General features: G+C 43.5%; 1 protein-coding gene across 1 annotated transcript in view; it reads left to right on the forward strand.

Annotated features, from left to right (window-relative positions):
* Positions 1-456: 456 nt before the first annotated feature.
* The window catches only part of CAMK1D (calcium/calmodulin dependent protein kinase ID), a 216,390-nt gene continuing 200,748 nt past the window's right edge, over positions 457-16,098 (forward strand). The window contains exon 1 of the mRNA XM_009086893.4: positions 457-1,272. Within this exon, the coding sequence (XP_009085141.1) occupies positions 1,181-1,272 (92 nt within the window). The 5' untranslated portion in view covers positions 457-1,180. The remainder of the gene's footprint in view (positions 1,273-16,098) is intronic.

Here is a 16,098-nt window from a genome sequence, read left to right on the forward strand (position 1 = left end):
AAGCTGCTTTTAGCAATAATCCCAGCCACGCGTGTGTGTGACAGTGCGAGAGGCCGGTGCCGTGCCGCGCTCGCACGGCGGTGCCGGCGGGGCGGGAGCGGTGCCAGGGCCGGACCCGCGGCCGTGCCCGTCTCCTGCCCCGGGCTGCCCGACCCCTCTAAGGGTGCCCCTGACTTCGAGGGCTGTGCTGGGTGAGGGTGGTCCTTGCTGAGGGATGGGTTTCACATCCCAGGACTGTGTGTGCGTGTGCGGGGCAGGTGGGCACCGCCGCCCCCGCCCATCCCGGCGCAGAGCCCGTCCAGGCAGCGCGGCCGCTTGTGGTGTGCCTTTTTAATTTCCCTTTTTTTTTTCCTTCCTGGCTTTCCTTTTTTATTTTTTTTCCCCTCGCCGCTTTCCCTCCCCTCCCGTTTGACGTGCGTGGTTTTGGTGCAATGCGAATTATCTTCATTCAGTCAGGAGGGGCAGCGCCAGGCAGCAGAGCAGCGGCGGGGCTGCCTCCTCCTTCTTCCTCCTCCTCCTCCGCTTTCTCCTCTTCCTCCTCCTCCTCCTCCCATTGCCATAACAACCACGCACAGCCGCTCCGCTCCGCACCGCACCGCGCCCGGCAGGCTGAGCATCCCATGGGGCCCCGCACGGGGGTGGGAGAAGAGAAACAGTGACCTCCCTCCAAAGGAGAAAATAAAAAGAAAAAAAGAAAGAAAGAAAGAAAGAAAGAAAAGAAAGAAAAGAAAAACAAACAAACAAACAAAAAAAATAAGAGGGACTTTTCTGCGGGGCGGGTCAGTCAGGGAGCAAAGTGACCCCGGGACGCGGGTGCGCGCAGCTGCTGCGCGGGGCGCAGGGGGACGGAGAGACGGGGCAGCCCCGCCAGCGGCTCCGCGGGGGGAGCGCGGAGGAGGGGAGGGAAGGGAGGGAAGGGGGGGAAGAGAAAGTTGGGAGGAAATAGCCCAGGAAAAGTGACACTCGCGGAGCCCGCCGGAGCGCGGAGGAAATAAAAGCGGCGGCGGGCAGGAAGTGTGAGGAGGAGGAGGAGGAAGGGGAGAAGAAGGAGGCGGAGGAGGAGGAAAAAGAAGAAGAAGAAACAGCAGCAGCCGCTGCCGCCGCGGCAGAAAAGAAAGCAAAAGCCGCCCGTGGGCTCGGAGCCGGCGGCGCGGCATCCGCGGGGCTGCGCGGCGCGGCCATGGCCCGGGAGAACGGGGACGGCGGCGGCTCCTGGAAGAAGCAGGCGGAGGACATCAAGAAGATCTTCGAGTTCAAGGAGACGCTGGGGACGTAGGTGGAGGGATTGGGCTGCGGGGCCGGCGGCGGGCGCGGGCGCTGTCCCTTCCCCGGGATGCGCGGTGTCTGCGCGGCTGGGTGCGGGTCTCTGCGCGGGGATTTGCGCACCCGCGGGTGCTGCTCCATCCGAGCAAGAAGTCGGAGCCACCTGGGAACACGGAGGAAAATAGAATTGTGGGGCAGGAGCTGGGCTAGCATCACCCCTCGCCCTCCCCCCATGCCCCCCCCAAAAAAGCCATAAAAAGGAAAACCCCCAAGTGTTTAAAATATTCATAGAAAGAGGAGACGGGGAGTTTTTTTTCTTGATAGTGCAACTGTAAATAAATGCGGTCTGACTTGCACGCTTCCCCTAAAGCCGATGGCTGCAGCTATTCGTGGACAGACTAGCAGAAATAATCGGAGTGGATTGGATGTGTTTTAGCTACGATGCTTAACTGTTGTTGGGCTTTATTTGTTTTATTTATAGTGGCGGGGCATAAAGATTAGTAAAACGTTAGAGTTGGTTTGTTTTTTGGTTTTTTTGGTTTTTTTTTTTTTTTGGAGGCTGAGAAAAAACACGCACAGATGGTGCAAGGAAGCGGGGTACAGGCTGGTGCCTTTTTGGCTGAGCTAAGAGTTTTATTTTTGTTTAAACTAATTTTCTCACTCAGGTTATTGTAGAGGTAGGGAGCCGGGAGTGCTGGAGGAGCCGGCGCACGGGCTGTGTGTGTGTATACATTGTAATTAGAGTTGGGTTGTATTGCCTGCGCTCCTCGTAGCTGTGTCCCCACAGCTTTAATTGAAACTTCCAGCGTGTCTCGAAACGAAGCGCTCTTAATCCCGAGTAGTGCTTTTCCTACGCTCCGTGCCGCTTCCAAAACACAGCTGAACAAGTTTTGACTGTAATATTTGAGTTTCTTTCTGCTTCCAAGGGAAGGCTCCCTATAAGCAGAGTATTTGCGGTTCGTGGGCTCGCTGGTTTCCTATAAACAGGCTGGAGGTTTAACATGGAGGGGGGTCAGCTGGATAGCAGAGCCCGCAGGAAAACACCGGCTTGGGAAATCAAATCAACGCCTGTGCAGGTCTCTGAAGAAGCAAAATGCAGCATAAGAGCCAAGTGTTGTGATGTATCCTTGTCACCCTCATTGGGTTTTTGATGTGAGAATTCCATGCTGGGGGAGACGTGCCCTGCTTTGTCACCTTAGGTGTGCAGTGCCCTCCCTGAGCCAAGGGGTGCTGGGGAGGAAAGTTTGAATGCTCTGAGATTTGTTGGAGCAGCAGGACAATTCACTGGGCTTCCCACTGCACAGCTCCCTGAGATCTCTGTGGTTGTGGTGTTGAAGCCACCTGAGAGGGTTAATTTGTGCTGCTGAAGGGGTTCAGGAGGAATTAATGCTGTGGCCTTGATCCAGATCCCTCTGTAGTTAATGGGAGCTGGTGTAGGTCCCAAGGAAGGTAAAGCTGGTCAGAGTTAATAGTTATGCATATTAGCATGGCTGTTGCAAATTAAATTCATTAAATATGGCCAATTAGTGTCTCAAACTATTAACTGAGACTCACAGGTTGGTAAGTCCTTTCTGATGGGAGTGGAAGCTGTGAAGTTTTCAAACTTGACTTAACAGTCAATCTAGAAAGTTTTAGAAAATTAAAATAATTGGATTACGAACCTGGGCCCACATAGAGGAAATAGAGCTGTTTTCTTGTCCAGCCATAGTTGTATTCAGTGATGAATATCTGTGTGTTTAGCAGCCTACACACAGGGGGTTACCTTCTGGTTGTGTATTCCTTGGCTTCCAAGGGCAGGCTGATAATTAGAAGATTTGAATCTGAGTTTTGGTTCTGTCCTTGGCCACCCACCAGTGCAGCACCTGCAGTTCCTACCAGGTCTGGTGTGACTTACCAGCATGTGAAGCTTCTAAAAAATTTAGGCCAGTGCTGTACAAATCATTAAAGTGCCTGTTCCATTTCCAATGAAGGCAGTGAAGGGAGGTTCACTGATTTGAGCAGCAGATAGACAGGGTCCAGGAGCCTAAATGACGGGAAACATTCTCAATTATTGATAAGAAAGTATTTAAATAGGAATTAAGCTATATAAGCATAAACAGCTTAGAAGTATTTGCACGAAAACATTTTCTTCTGGCATTATTTAGGAGCAGGGTTAAAATCTGCTTTGATCCCTCCTGCACTGTAAAGCTGAACTATGTTGGACAGCCAACCCTTGATCTCACTGGCTAATAGATTTTTCTCTAGCATGGAGTGAAAAACTTGGCATGTCACATGAAATGTACTGGATTGTAGTAACTGTATTTTGCATTTCTCTGCCATTCCATTTCAGGATGCCAAAGTGCTAAAAGCACTTTTAACAGAAAAACAGCCCTTTTTCATGCAGCTGTCTTAACTGCCTGTGGTAAAATTGGCTAGAGAAAGAAAAGCACTAAATCTCCAAATCACTGAAGAAAGTGAAAAAGAAACTTTAAAAGCATATTTTATTTCAAGTGCATTGATTTGTGAATGTTAAATCTATGTGTACACCTTAATAATGGTTTGTTCTCAGAAAAGAGCCTTTCATCTGGATAAAAGCTCTTCAGCAGATCTTTAACACGGGAGAGATGAAATTTGCTGGAATTATTAAAAAGATCCTAAATCAGTTAATCATTACATCATTTGGGCTTCAAGGAAATGCTAATGAGTAGCCAGCTCTCCCTTCCAGAGCTGGAATAAATTATTTACACATCCCTGTAAATCATGTCCAGGCACATTGATGCTGAAATTGAATGGGATGTCATGTCCAGATGTAAGAAAGCAGCCCTTTTCCACCCAAAGAATTGTTTCCTTTGGTGGCTGGGGTCTGTGTTGTGTGCTCTGCTCTGTGCTGCTGGACAATAATGTTTTTCTAAAGAAGTACCAGCAATGCAGTGGTTGGCTCAGATGTACCCAAACCTGTATTTATGCAGATATTAAAGTATGTGCAATCTTCTTTTGGGGCGGCCATCTCAAAAGAAGAGTGTCAACAAAAGATTGTGGTAATATTAGTCAATTTCAGTGTATTTTATAATACATGATTATTGCTATAGTTTATATGTTATTATATTACAATAAGAATGATGGTCCTGATCCATTCTTGGGCTGTGCCACCCCAGGTGGAACAGTGCACCACACTCCATATGCACAGGTTCATTGAGTGCCCCTTTTGGAACTGGACCTGTTTGCTGCTAAGCCATTGACAGTGAAATTACAAATCCTGAAAAAGTAGCTAGGAAAAAATAAGCAAAATAAGACAAAATAAAATCATAGCAATGGGCCAGATCCTCAACTAATGTTATTTAGAGTCCCTTCCAAGTCAATATGGGTGTGCTTGAGGAAAGAAGAGGATCTGACTCTTGTCTCTTTAAATTTCTACAACTTCACCTATTGTAGCTCTACTCAGTTCCCCCTGGAAGACAATTTGAAGGGGGAACTGAGGGCTTGCCTGGAGAGGGGGATTTCTGCCCCAGAGAGATGTGAAGTATCACAATAGCAGGAATCTGATGAGTGATCACAGAAATATCACTTTTTTCCCCTCCACATTCAAAATATATTATGTCTCAGGCATTTTAAACCTTAGATTTTGACATCTGAGAAATAGTAAGAAACACCATGCCACCCAGTAGTCAAAGAGGAAGGTTCCATCACTTGATCTGCCTAATTAGATCAACTCATATTTCTAAGATATCTGTAATTAGGCCTAATTGACATCAGAGTTCTAATATTTAGAAAGGCTCAGGCTTAGTAACGATGAAAATACCAGTGCTATCCTTAAAGCTGATGTGGTGGATTCCTTAAAGCTTAGTAAGGATAACAGAGGGAGCTGCATGGATGTGGCCATAACATAGTAAGAGCTGGGTGGGAAGACAAATACCCTTCAAATAAGTTTCCAGCACTTTTCTTAAATACAGGATAGAGAAAACATAGGGGTGGTTCTGTTTTTCTCTCTTCTCTGGGGCTCTGTGGTAATTTTTGGTTCATCTGTGTCACTTCCATACTCTTACGCCACTTGATGGGCTCCTGGCACTCTCCACGGCTCTTCCACACACCAGTACGTGCTCGTTCATGCTGTGGGATGAAGTCACTCCTCATCCTCCTCTCAGATCTCTTTTCTCTCTCTCACACCCACGAGCACAGGAGCACACACCTCGTCAGGAGCCCGTCCCTGCTGTCTGCTGTGCCTCTGTCCTCTCACGTCCTCCACGGCGCCTTCCCCTCCCTGAAGCCTCTCCCTGCCTCTCCTGAGCTCCTCCAGCTCCTGCTCCTGGCTGGTTTGGCTGCTCAGACCCTCGTGGGGGCTGTGCCTTGGGCCAGCCTGGGCTCCCAGCAGTGAGAAGGGCTGGTGGCAAGGACAGGTCCTGGCAGGGGCTCCTCTCTGGAGGGAAGGGGCTGGGGGGTACCAGAGGGCTCAAGATCTGCTGCCTGTGGTTAATGATCCTGCCTTTCCATCAACCAGGTGCCAAAAGCACTCATGCTGGACTCACACAACAGATCATTTAACTTGAGGCCCCATGCAAGTTACTCAGTTCTTCCCTACTGATTTTGGAGGTTCTCAAGACATGAAGAAAGATGTTGATATTTGTGTTTTCCTTGGCTCAGTGCCCTCTGTGATGATTGAGGGGTTTGTCTGATTTTCCAGTTTCTGCTGACATTACCAGCATTTGCTGCCTCTCTTTTATGTCACCTCAGTGAGGCAGTAGTGGCTCTGTCAGATTGTTTCATATTTTCCTCAGTTCAGTATTTACCCTTTTTCTCTTTAAATTAAAGAAACATTTCACCTAAAAAAATATAAAAAAATCTTCAGGGGACAAAATGCAGTAGGCTGAAGTTGAGGTGCAGGAGCCAAAGCTGATGAACCACTGGAGCAAGCCATGAAGGCAACCATCTCCTGTGGGATGATTTTCTGGGAGCTCTGAAAGCTCTCAGGCTACAAGCAGTAGGAAAAGTGCCTCTTGACCATGTTTACAGAGGAAGAGAGTTCATGGTCATTTCTGACCTTACAGTCCATAACTCTGGGAATCTCGCTGTCAAACCCATGTGGGGTCAGGGATAATTCTTTCTAAGAGGTGCTATAAGCACCTCTCTCAAATCTGTGGGAGGAGTGAAAGCTGAGGTCCAAATATTAATATTTAACTTAGTGGTGTGAAACAACTCAGATGTTTTAGTTTGTATATTGTATTTACTGAAAGCATAAAAATACTGTTAGGACTCCTTTAAGGTGGTGCATTTTGTTTTTAACAAAGTAATCCTGTTTGCTATTGCCTGGCTTAGGTTTCTATCCAGTTTGTTCTTGAAGGCTTAAAAATAATGAGTTAGTATCTTTTGATGTAAATTGTTAGTCTTCCTTCAACAGTTACAGAAAATAACAGGTCTGAGGATTCAGCTGGAATTGAAATGGGAAAGAAAGAAAAGTAAGATGGCCAATGGATTTAAACACTGATGGTGAGGATTGGGAAAAAAATTGGCAGCCATTGGTGGGAAGGGATTTTTGACAGCTCTCCAGCTCTGGTTCACAGGTGCATTTTGGAAAGTGCTTGTTTGGGGCAACAGTGTAGCCTAAAGGCCAATTTTCTTTCATCATGTGAAATTAAGGTTTCAAAATACTCAATAATCAAAAGCTTTCAGGTGAATACATAACTCTGGAGACACACAGGTGCTGTATTGTCAGCTCACATATGTGCTCATGCTTTCTTTGTCAGGCTGTCTGCTAGTTTTGATGCCTTGTCCCATTTTTTCCCCTGCCTTGTGTCTTTTTCTGTGGATATTCTCTGGTCCTGTCTGAGCTCCCTGCTGCCAGAGGATACCTGCTCCCCTTCATGCCTGTGCAGCCAAGGAGGGTGCTTGACCAGCAAGGGGACAGTAAGACATTAGCTTTGGGTTGGAATCGACAGTTTGGGTTTTCTCCGACTATTTTTGCTTAGGAAAATGTGATCCTTGCCTCAGCCAACACTTAATCTCAGTCCTCAGGACTTCAATGTAACCAATACCTCTTCTACAACTTCTCTTTGTGTAGGGTGAAGCATGCACAAAAACATTGGTGTTTTTTTGGCAGCCACAGGGAAAGTTGACACCCCAAAAGCAAAACCCAGAGGGTGGAGAGGTGGTGGACGGAGCTGAACCCAACTCTTTGGAGCCCTACAGCAATCCTTTAACCAAAAGTCTCTTGTTCCCATCACAGCCACAACACAGTGGGTGTGAGAGCCTTCTTCTCCTGCCATCTGGAGCAGCCTGTCTGCTTCCTTCACCCTCCATCTGCTTTCACACAGGAGCTGAAAGATCTCTCTATGTATGTCTTCCTTCCTTTTTGCCTCTTTTTCTCTCCACCTTGGTTACTGACCTCAGTTATTTTTGTTGTCCTTCACACTCAGTTCTCCTGACTACGTGCAGAATATTAGTTGGGGTTACTTAATCCTTTCAAGCATCCAAGGATACAATTAATATTGAATAAAGTAGTATTGTTTTGGTCTGCTTGACAATAGCAGGCATTTATAATAGGATTCTGGATTTATTGCCAGTAATGGTATTCATTTAACCAGTGACTCACAGTTTATATTCATGATTACTTAATAGGACCTAATTTTCTAGTCATTTTAGATAGCAGGAAAACACGTTGGAACTAAGTGGGTGCTGTTAGTAAACAGGTAATGAGTGAAAGGAGGGATAAAAAATTCCTCGGGGCAGTGATCTGTCATTTTCATTGGAATTCAAACCACCTTGCATTTCAGTGCTTCTCTGTAAATAATAATTAACAACAATAACAATAATTTGCAAACATGTGTGTGTGATTGGGCTGTTGTTGAGTGACAAATAGCTGCCTTAGCAATCAGAATCTGTCTCATTTCTAGCAATCATAGCATTCCTTAAAACCTTTCCATCAAATCTTAACACCAATATGTTTTTTTATTATCTGACTTGGCGGTTCCTATAATTTTCCTACGAATGTTGTGCCAATCACTTTTGAAAAAGAAAGCTATAAATAACAGATTGTTAATAAACTTTTGAAGGCCCTTTCACTGATGTTTCCATGTTGAAAGCTGCATATTGAGTTTTATGCCAGAATTACTCACCAAACAGATTGTATAAGGTTAAATCAAAATAATACTCTCAAGCAGAATTTTTTGGCTGAGTTAAAAAGTCTTTTTTCTTCTTCTTTTTTTTTAAATTTTTTATTTTTTAACACTGGATGTGCTAAGAAAAAGCTACTGGGAAGCTCTGTTTTGGACCTGATCTATGTGTAGAACAGCTGAGCACAGTGCTGGGGATCCTCTGTAATAATAGCTCACTGATTTTGCTTGATCTTTTCCTGAGCAATATCATGGGTCACAGCTACAGTATCAACAGTTTAAGACAACTGGACTGCATAAGATAAGCTCTTAAAATAAATTTTTCAAGAGTGAAATGAGAAGAATCAAATAAAGAGAAAACATGCTGGCTTAGTTGTATTAAGGATTTATTTCTATTTTAATTTTTGTTTTGGTTTTCTTATATCTCAAATTGGAGAGAAATCAAACAGTTTCAGTCTTAGAGTCTGCAGGAAGGAACAAAAAGGAGATACTTGTAATGATGCAAATGACCAGGAGCAGCAACAGGGTAAAGAATCATGGCATCTCCCAGCTAGATCCTTTCCAAATTTCCACTTTTTCTGCAGAATTCTTCTCATTTTCTTGCTCTTAATGCTCCCCCTAATTCAGGTTGAGGATTTGAAGATTTTCTTTCAAGCCTGAACACCCAAAAGTTGGGGATTACCTCTGAATCCTGACTCCAGCCTTATGCTGGGGACTCTTCTGCTTCTTTTAGTAGTGGGCACTGTGTCAGCACCAAGGTCCTCAAAATATATTTATTTGTGTGTGATTCACCCAGGGTCATCACACATAAATCATTTTTACTAGCTAAGGCTTGGAGATGCAGAGCACTGTCTCTGGGCTGTTGGTAACAGCGTGGGTGCTTTATTGCTGTGTTGTTTCAGCTGCTCAGAGGAATCCAGAGCTGCCCAGAGCTATAAAGAGCTGGAACAGTCCAGGCAGTTCTTGGGGTGATGTGGGATTGCTCCCAGCAGGATCCCAGCCTCCCAGCCCAGCTTAAATAATTCAAAGGACCAATCTACAACCAGGCATGTTTTCCATACAAATTCACCACCCCTGACCCTGCTGCCCCACTGTGATGGGCAAGGGCAGGAATGATGGAATCTATTGGATGAAAAACTGTGAAAGAAACCCAAATTACATAGAAAATCCAAACAACACAAAAGAGAGTTGAAGAGAGAGGAGAGCACTTAGGGGCTTTACAGCCACATGGAAAACTCCTCTGGGGAAGGCACAGGTTGCTAATCAAATTCATCCATAGTTGAGAGAGATTGCTGGAGCATCCTTGGATAATCCTTCACTGTTATTTTGAGTTGGCTTGGAGATTTCCTCCCACTGCTCACTCTTGTCTCCTGCCTCTCAGTGTAAGTAGCTCAGCACGATGTGCCCAGCCATGGAGCCTGTGATGTTTTGGAAATTTCAGGCATAGCAAAGTGCTTGGTGTGTGCTGCCAGTGGCACAGGACACTATGAGCTCATTAAACTTCATTTGTGCTCTCCATGCTGTTTTCTTGAATAACACCTGTACAAATTCAAAGGCTTTGTCTTTCACTTTGGGACATTTTGTAGCTGCAGCCTGAGCTATCTTGAGGACTATCTAAAGCTCTGGGATCAGCACCAGCCTTACACCTCTGCTTTAATGGGATTTCTTGCCGTAGGGGTGTAATTAATTTGCTCAACTTTTTTTTTTTTAATTTTTTTTTTGAGGGGAAAATCTGACACTGTTAAGCTTTTCCATGGGCTGATGATGAGCATCACAAAAACACCACCTCCTTCTCTGGGTGTAAGCCATAGTGTTTTTTGAGACACCTTCTCTAGCATAATTACATAGCAACCTGAATATTGCAAAGCAAACAAGCTCTCCCTCCCAAAATAAAATGCTCTCAAATATAAAAAAAGCACCATGAAACAACACAAACCCCTCTTATCTCTTCTAGGGAGGGAAGAGGGGGGCAAACAACACACAGCTTGTTAGCCAAGTTGCTTGAAGCACTGTGAGAAGATGCTTAGATAAAAACATTAATGGAGCAGAAAAACAGTGTGGTTCCTTTTGGCCTAATGACCCAGGCACTGGAGCATAAGAGGAATAATTTAGAAGGAAGGGAAATGCCCCCTGTCACAGGTTTGACTTATGCCTTTTAGGAAGGAGGAGGCCATATATTTAGGTGTCAGGGGAGATGTACCAAAAAATGAGCTGAAAAAATTGGTTCTCAAAAGCACATAGGGTATAGAGGTGCTGCAGGGAGACTTCTGGTCTTGGGCATGTTAAGGTGTATCTGGAGTAATTTTACTGGCATGTCCACAGCCATGTAATTTATGTCATAGACATAAATTTTATTCTCTTAAGAGAGAGACCCTGAAAGAAAAAAAATTTTGGAGAGCTTTGTAGGCAAGTCCACTGAATGAGTGTCTCTGATGAATCTTGTATTTTTAATGGAAAGCAATGAAAGTGATTAAAGGATTCCTGAGTAAGAGCTGAGATGATTTGTGCCCAGAAAGCAAATTTGCTCCCTTTTGCTACTGCTGGAAGGGAACATAACAGGCACTAAAGCTGAGAACAGGCTGGTTCTGCAGGTGAGGGGAAAGATGAAAGGAGAGCAAAGGGGCAAAGTAGAGCAATGGGATTCAGCTGCAGCTTAATTGACTCTAGAGACTTTTAAATCCTCCTCCTTGTTCATGAGCTGGAAAAACTCATAGACTTGGGTCTTTTGGACAGGACAGCTTGTATTGTACCAGTACACTTCCATCATATTCAATAACCACTAAAATGTCTGGCAGCTTCAGGACCAGTGTTGCCCAGGAGGTTGTGGGGTGTTGTGACATCTTTGCCTTGCACTGCCAGGGGGTTGTGAGGAAGGTGGAGGAGGCCTCTGTATATATATGAGTAGATACAGGTCTGTGTGTGTGTATAATATTTTATATATATATATATATATATATATATATATATAATGTGTATAAATGTATGTATACCACACATGAAAAATACTATTTATATAGTATTTTTACTATATATTTATTTATACTATACTATATATATATATACACACTATATATAGTATATATATATTATAGTGTGTATATATAGTATATACTATATATATAGCATATCTATAGTATTATATACTCTATATAGTACTATATATTATTTATTATTATAGATATATAGAGATATACAGCCATGAATAGCACTTTTTTTGCCAAAGAGCACAATGTTTGGCTTCATTAATGAATGCACAGAGAATGAATTGTGCCATTTGGCAAAAGCTGTTTAAGAGCATTGTGAACATTGTTAATTTATTCCATAGTTTGAATTTCTCTTCCTATTTGGGTTACATTTTGGGGAAGACAGTGCCCCTGTGATCAGTTAGCTAATGGGGATGAACCCAGACAAATGAGAAGTTAAAAGTACAATGGTCCTTCCCTCTCCTTCTGTCTTCCATCTCCACATTACCTCTGCTATAGCAAATCCCTGCTTTCCATCTCTTGTCCAAAACCTGCAGTTTTTGCTTTGGAGGGTGCCTGTAAAATGTGTACCTAGATGTCTCCTTGTGTGTTGGCTTTGTGGTCTCAGCAGATCTCCCTGAAGTCAGAGGGTGGCACAAAAAAGCACAACTCATTTTGGTTCTCATTTTCTCTTCAATAATTTGTAGCATCTCAAGGTTGCTGTAAAATTCTGCCTTTGATTTCCACAGCTTGGGGGTTTTCCTGTGTGAGTCAAGAGAAGCCCTTGCTACTCAGCAGCAGGCTGGAATAGCAGCAGTGTATTCTCCTCACTCTCAGCTTTCAAACATCATTATAAAGTTATAAGGCTGTGAAGGAACAGGTTGCAACCCCACAACAAAATAAGAAGGGGCTGAACACATCCCACAGGACAGTTCCCATCTTCTGCCAGCTCAGCTGTTTGCAGGGATGTGCTGTGAACTTATTTAATGAAACAATACAGGTTAACAATAGTTCTCTAAAAAGGAGGTGGGGGAAGGGGGAAAAGTACAAAATACAAGAAGTTTTAATTCTTTTCATTCCATGGATGCTATAAATCAGTGGAGAAGTCAGTTGGAGTTTTTTCCCCCTTATGTGTTGCATCGTTAAAAAATCATCAGCCACTACACTGAAATGGTTTGCAAGAGAGACTTTGGCAGGAGCAATTTCTGCTTGAGAACAATAAAAAATTAGTAGATGCCAGGTTGAGTTCATGTGTCAGTGGTTACTGAATTCAACTTAAGAGCTGTAAATGGAACCAATCATCATTTCTTAATGAGATATATGAGAACAAAGAATCACAATGCTTGAATAATCTGTCACGTCTCTATCAGTGCTGCTTAAGCAATTATTCAGTTTGTTCAGTGGTTTGACAGGTAACATGACAAAAATCAATTTATGAAGCAGATTAAATGTAAACATGTAGAACATTTTTTTTTTCCACCTCAAGAATGCCATTCTAAAGCCCTGTGTTTTTTATCCTTACAATCCCCACCCAGTCACCTGTTCTCAGTGGTACAGCTTGGATGAAGTGCTACATGCCCACAGTGACATTATTCACCAGATCATTTGTCTTTAATCCATCTCTGGTCTAATGAGACTGTCATCTGGGTCACAGTAAAAATGAATGATGCATTTCTCTGATGTACAGTGCAAGTCTGTTTTTCACTGCAAAGGCTGTATTTTCCAGGGTCCTTAAAGAAACTCATTCCATTTAATGTATATATTTCTGAATATTTTAGTCATTTGGCAGCTAACATAGGAGAAACTTGGTATGAGTTCCCTAGGAGCTAAATAACAACCATTGTACATGGAGTTGATACCATCACCTCTTTTAATAGCAGAGTTTTCAGCAGACTCTGACTGGGATGGTCCCATCCCTGTTTGTAGTGGTGGAAATCTGCAGCAAACCCTGATAGCAGCTGTCACAGTGGTCACAGTGCCATGTTCAACAGCTGGTCTTACCCTTTTCTTGTTCAGCTGGTCTTACCCTTACTGGTCTTACCCACTTCTTCTCTAAATGTGTCCTCAATACTTTGAATGAAGCTGTGGCACAGAAGAGACAATTTTTTACCCCCTATGAAATGTTTCCACCTCTTGTCTTCTTCATGGGGAACTCGGAGATTTTTGTTCCCTGCACAAATAACCCCTGAATTCCCTCAGTCTGTTTGTGTTTTATATAATCCACAAGATGCCATTGACATACCTGGCTGTGTATCTCATCATGCCTCTTGTACTGTCACCACGTTCTCAACAGAGATGTCATAACAGCTTTTAGGGAATTGTGAGTGCTTTTCTTTTTATTTCAGCCAAGGTGACAGGGTTCCAAGAAGCCTATTAAATACACCAGAGGACTGTGTTATGGAAGAGAATAATATTTCTTAACTTATTGTTACCATGGGACTCCTGTTTCTATAAATTTTGAGCAAATCACGTCCTTACAAAATCTGTGATACTGAAAACTCATATGCTTATATTTTAGCTACATTAATGCATGACATATGGACACCAGTAGTATCTGGTTATTCAGTTTCTGCTCAGCATCTTGTGTTTTGTGATGACTGTTGAAGACTCTGAATATGTCTGGTATTTCCTTATCTATTATTGGTGTTGCTGTAGTGTTTAGATTGTGGTTTGTTGGCTAAGTGTCAAATACTCATGGCTTCATTAAGAAACAGATGTACAGGTCTACACTTTGTTTTTGTAGCTGCACTTTTGACATATTGTAAATGTCCTTAATTGATTTTATTCAGGATAATACCATCTGCTGGCATCTGCTTCTGCTGTGGCTCTTGTTGGATACTTGTGTGCATCACGGTCTATAGGGACAAATTTCAGAGTGTCAGCAAGGTATTATGTCCACTTTTTTTTCTGAAATAAATGAAAGCAGAGTTTGAACATTGGACAACCTATTACCTAGATAATTTAATATCTAGATTAATACAGTTTATTACAGAAATCATATTTCAGGCAAAAACTGGGCCCTCTGTCCATGTTGAGCTCTCTTAATGTATTGTTGGTGTGTCTGCAAATATATCAAAAGTTGCAGATTGGGAGAAAAAGCATCTTTGGCTTTATATTTGTCTCCACATTGATCATGGAGAGATGTTGAATACACTTTTAGATCTTCCTGAAGCCTTTACACAAAACTGGTATAAGTCAAAATAAGTGACGTTAACATGTCACTTACTGTGTCTGTAAAGCTGATGGTCTTCTTGTAAGCCTTTAACATAGCTAGATATGTTCTGATGTGAAGATTTTGGTGGCAGAAGCAGTACTGGATATGCACTAGATGAGAATTCTGCTGAGGGCAAATAGGAAAATATGTGCTGTCTCCTGAAAGTCCAGAACAAAATTCTTATTGTTGAGTATCCCTCTGTCCTGTTGGATTTAGCTCTCCATATTCCACCCTGTCCTTCCTAGTAGGTAGAATCAGTATTTATGGTGGGTTTTATTGCAGTTGTTCTGTCTGTGTCTGAACTGTGAAATGCAATAGAAATTCCATTTCCTGGCATTCCCTGTCTCTGCTCACGACAAGTGCAGGCAAGCATCAAAAATTATATAGGTCAGGATTTATCTGTAGTGCCCTAACTCTGATCCCAATAAAAGTACTGAGAACTGGCCTTTGATGTCAATTAGACAGCATGCATCCAATTTTGAGATGCTTGTGACCTCTTTACCTCTCCAGACCTCACACATGCAGTGGTGACAGGGAGAAGCAGGGTCATGCAGAGAATTGAGAGTCCTCCAAATACCCTTGCAGGCAGGGAGAGGGGTGTGCTCAGTGTTTCAGTAGAAGTGGGTCACCAATATTTGTGTCCCAGCAGGGCTGGATTGTCCTTGAGCTGGAGTAGCCTTTGCTTCATTGGGTGAAAATTTAATTACAGAGAGCCTTCATGGCTGTGCCTGTGTGTTTGAGCTCACATGGAAGTAATGGCAAAAGTACAGGTTCTCCTTTGACTTTGCCAGTCACTTTCTTTGACTCAGTGTCCCTGCTGTTGCTGGTCCTCCACTGCTGATATCTGCAGGACTGGTGCTCCCATGCTGGTACCCACTCAGGAGTCAAACCTTGTAAAGTCATGAGCTTTAGGGATGGTGTGGACTAATGGTGGAGACATGTATTGGGTTGAAGAGCACTAGCTAACAATTAGGTAGACTTGGGTTTTGTTTCTGACTGTGGCACTGGCCTTTTTTTGTGACCTTGGAGAAGTTGCAGCACCTCACTGTCCTGGTTTCTCCATCTGTCAAACAGTTCCTGACCTACTTTGTAACTCACTTTGAGATCTAACTCATTAAAGCTTGCTATGTGAGATGTTCAGAATGTACTCTGCAAGGTGTTGTTTTTGTCATGGTAATGTGGTAAGAATCTCCCCTCTTGTATCCAAGTATGCTGGGAACTCAGCTGCAATGCCTGTGTTTGGCAGACAATGATTTGTGGGGAACACAAATCCAGAATCTGATCCCTCACCCAGAAATTCCTCTTCAAAGAGGTGGACAGCTCCACCTCAAAAACACTAGAAATGGGACAGGAGAGTAAACCCAACTGAAGTGCATTTTGTTTTCTGAAACTGTTCCTGTCTTTCAGTGTGCTGGGAACCCCAGCCAGGCAGAAAGACCTTCCAGAAATGACTCTGAGCACTCAGCACCAGCCAGTGATGGGATTTGTAGTAGAGATTAATCAGTGGGGAAACATTAGAGAGACACTTGCAGGAAACTGTAAAACTGTGGGGCAGTTTCCCCCTCCTGAGCAGTCT

The sequence above is a fragment of the Serinus canaria genome, chromosome 1A (assembly GCF_022539315.1).
Source record: "Serinus canaria isolate serCan28SL12 chromosome 1A, serCan2020, whole genome shotgun sequence".
Classification (NCBI taxonomy): domain Eukaryota; kingdom Metazoa; phylum Chordata; class Aves; order Passeriformes; family Fringillidae; genus Serinus; species Serinus canaria.